The sequence below is a fragment of the Lolium perenne genome, chromosome 4, assembly GCF_019359855.2.
Source record: "Lolium perenne isolate Kyuss_39 chromosome 4, Kyuss_2.0, whole genome shotgun sequence".
In the NCBI taxonomy this organism is placed as follows: Eukaryota; Viridiplantae; Streptophyta; class Magnoliopsida; order Poales; family Poaceae; genus Lolium; species Lolium perenne.
Genome location: NC_067247.2, coordinates 107,484,083 through 107,487,325, shown reverse-complemented (window position 1 = coordinate 107,487,325; position 3,243 = coordinate 107,484,083). Strand labels below are relative to the sequence as shown.

At 52.5% G+C, this 3,243-nt stretch overlaps 1 protein-coding gene across 1 annotated transcript; it reads right to left on the bottom strand.

Moving 5' to 3' along the window:
- Nucleotides 1-1,952: 1,952 nt before the first annotated feature.
- LOC127348562 (auxin-responsive protein SAUR71-like) lies at nucleotides 1,953-2,688 on the bottom strand. Its single transcript, XM_051374548.2, has one exon. It carries the CDS (start codon nucleotides 2,581-2,583, stop codon nucleotides 2,272-2,274), a length of 312 nt encoding a protein of 103 aa, XP_051230508.1. The 5' UTR covers nucleotides 2,584-2,688; the 3' UTR covers nucleotides 1,953-2,271.
- Between the last annotated feature and the right edge of the window lie 555 nt (nucleotides 2,689-3,243).

The window sequence follows — 3,243 nt, the reverse complement described above, 5'->3', positions numbered from 1 at the left end:
TCTATTCCCTAGATACTTATGTTCAAATAATAGGTTAAATGCTTGGCCCATGTAGTATTTCACATTTTTTATAAATCCCGAAGCTTATATATATGAGTTTAAGCATAAAATTGGTGGCAGCTCAAAAAGGAGTGGTAAGAAGTGAGAAGTTTAGTCTGGCATGAAAACTTAAGAGGAAGTAAGACCACGTTATAAAGTGAGCGATAAGAGAAGTGGTATAGTGCTCCTCCATGTCGACTTGACACACGCTAGTGTTGAGTAGATTGAGCCTCTAAGATGAGACTTTTTTCTTTTTACAGTTCAGTTAAAATGAATAGAGTTCTAGACGGACGTGTCACGGTTAGTCGGTCCAGGTCGCTCACGAATTCCCATGTAACCGACTCAAATACATCCAATTAATACACGACTTAGGGTTTTGCGGCTTCTCTCTGCTTGCGTCGGCACCGTAGCCTACTTCATCCCGCCCGACGTGCACTGGTGAACGGGGGAGCGGGTCTCCGGAACCGCTCGCATTTATGATCCTGTACGGAAGAGGGCAAATTAGGGTTTTGGGAAGCGCTCTGTGAGACTGCTCAAGCTCTTCATCACCGGTCGTCTTCTGTCCAAGTCGAGCGATGCGGACTACTGTCATCACCAATGATGTCTACCTCAACATGAGGATGCCAACCCCATAACAACCGTGTGGTGCACTCCAACTTGACGAACTTGTCAGCAGATGGACTTAGACAAATAAGTGCACACTCGAAAGAACTAATGCACAACACTAGGATCATGTGCATGCGAGTGCGGCTCATGTCCATGGCTTTGAAGAGCATGATTGCAGCAATGTCGTGCATGATCAAGACATTATCAATGTTGTGCATGATCAAGACATTATCAATGTTGTGCATGATCAAGACATTATCAATGTTGTGCATGATCAAGATATTGCATGGCAATGTTTTGCAATGGACCTCCACCATGATCTTGCTATGATCATGCTATGCAATGCCATGGACATGTACGCATTTCCCAATTGGGAGAATGCACCGATGTAACATCCGCACAAAGTATAATCCCAAATTGGGAAAAATCAAATCCAACTCAAACCAAACCTTATCGGAGCGAATCTACATCGAGTCTAGTATTTAGAGTTACAAAGAAGAACTTAAAAGGATGTACGGATGCCGGAGAGGCTAAATTAACTGTCGGTAACCTCCGAAAAAAACTCTAATCGCATATCCAATCTAGAAGATCAAGAACTTACAATGGAGAAATCCGGTGTCGTCGCGGCCGATGATGACCCAGAAGCATGCGATGAAGCTCCCGGGGTCGTGGACGAAAGCCATCGTGGCAGCGATGCGGGCAGCCCTAGCGGTGGAAAAATGCCAGCCAAGTCGGCAAGGGTTGTCCCAATGAAAGCTTGCGCCCTCCCCGCGACCGCACTCGAGGTCCCGGCCTCCGATGAGACCATCGTTGTCTTAGCCTTTGTCACGCGTGGCCGCTCGCACACCAGCTAAGGAGCTCTCAGAGCCTTCGCCAACTCGAACTAGCTTCATGTTCCCACAACCTTTAAATGAGCCCTTTAAATCTAGTTCAATGCGTGCTTGCGCATGGCGAGGGGCTTTCGCGATAGAAGTGCGAGTGGAGGATCGTCGGCCTTGGCGAGCAGAGGTGTAGAAGAGGTGAGAAGATGGTTTTGGGCGGGGAAGGGGAGAAGTGGAAAGTTAAGGGCGGAACTGTCTCGTCTCCCCATGCTTCACAATACGTGCAGAGGAGAGGGTATGTTGCACTCGCCAACAGCATGGTCAATCGTGCCTGGCGAGCCCAATATTTGGGCTGCTTTAAAACTCATGCGGTGTAAAAAGAAAACTGTGCGAGGCAAACCAAATAGATCGATTTCTTTTGGGAAACCAGTTCAGGAGAAACCAAACTCGGCCGAACTGTTTCCAACTTTCCAAGCAACGCAGGTGGGAGAGGAGCACTGCATTTTAAACTATGGAAGTAGAGAGTGCATCGATCGTTAAAAGCAGTCCAGTTGGGTAGAGTACATCTAGTAGTACACTGCCGTTTTCTAGCCAAACAGCCGTTTCAGGTGGTACATTACACCGAACGATAACCGGAAAAAGAAAAGAAATGCGAAACCCAAAGCTAATCTTCCAGCTTCCAGGCGGTGGCATGCACACAAGGCGGGTCCCGTGCGAGAGCTAAACCGGGCCGCGCGCGCCTGGGCTGGGTTCGGGCGGATGGAGCTCCTGCAACCCGGAGCCCTCTCGCCCATTCGCTGGCTAGCTAGCAGCCGTCGCCGGCGACGGAGGCGAGCGCGGCGCGGAAGGCGGCGGGGGAGCAGGGGATCCGGAGCGGGCCCTGGTGGTCGTAGCCGTACTCCTGCGCGGCGCGGCCGAGGAGCTCAGCGAGCGCCGGGCGCCCGAGCAGCTCGGCCCGCACCAGGAACCGCTCGGCGTCGCTCCCGTCCCCGACGTGCACCGGCACGTGCCCCTGCGGCGGCACCGCCGCCTTCCCACCCCGCCGCTTCGCCGGGGACGTCGGGGGCGAGGAGGAGTCGTCGCCGACGCGGGAGAGCCGGCGGATGAGCTGCCTCATTGCGACCTGGCTAGTGACCCACCCGAGCGCCTGCGTCCACCTGGCTGGCTGCCGCCGTGTGCAGTGTGCACGAGTGAAGTGGAGGAGAGGAGCTGGCTAGCCGGGCTGAACACGAAGAGGGCTGCGGCCGGCGCGCTTATTTATATCGCGGCGAGCGGATCGGTGGTCGCAGGGGTGGCCCATTTTGCAGTGGGATTTGTCGGGGGCGGGTGGAGTGGAGGGTACAAGCGTACGATCCCGTCGTCCTTCTTTGCTCGTCCATTTCTTTTGTGTTTGGTGGACAGGTGGTCATGGAGTCCTGCGAGTTTTCGGTGTCTTCTTAACCTTTTCCTTTGTTTTATTAACGTGGGAGACTGCACGTTGAATGCCTTGGAATGCTTTCCCTTGCGTCGGCGTGCCACCGTCCCAGTACACAACCAGCGGCAGCTAGCGAGGAGTCCTGAGCTGCTAGTGCTTTTACAGAAGGAAAAAAGCTACATTGAACTCGCAGAGGTTGACGAAATGAACCTCCAACTTCGAATTCATGTCGCTTTAAACTTTGTAAAACGAAAGCTTTATTCCAAACATTGAACTTGCAGAGGAAGCCCAACGTGAAGATGACGGCGGGGATCACGAATGCGTCGAGCGGTGCTCGAAAACACGGAAAGAAAAAGAAGATGG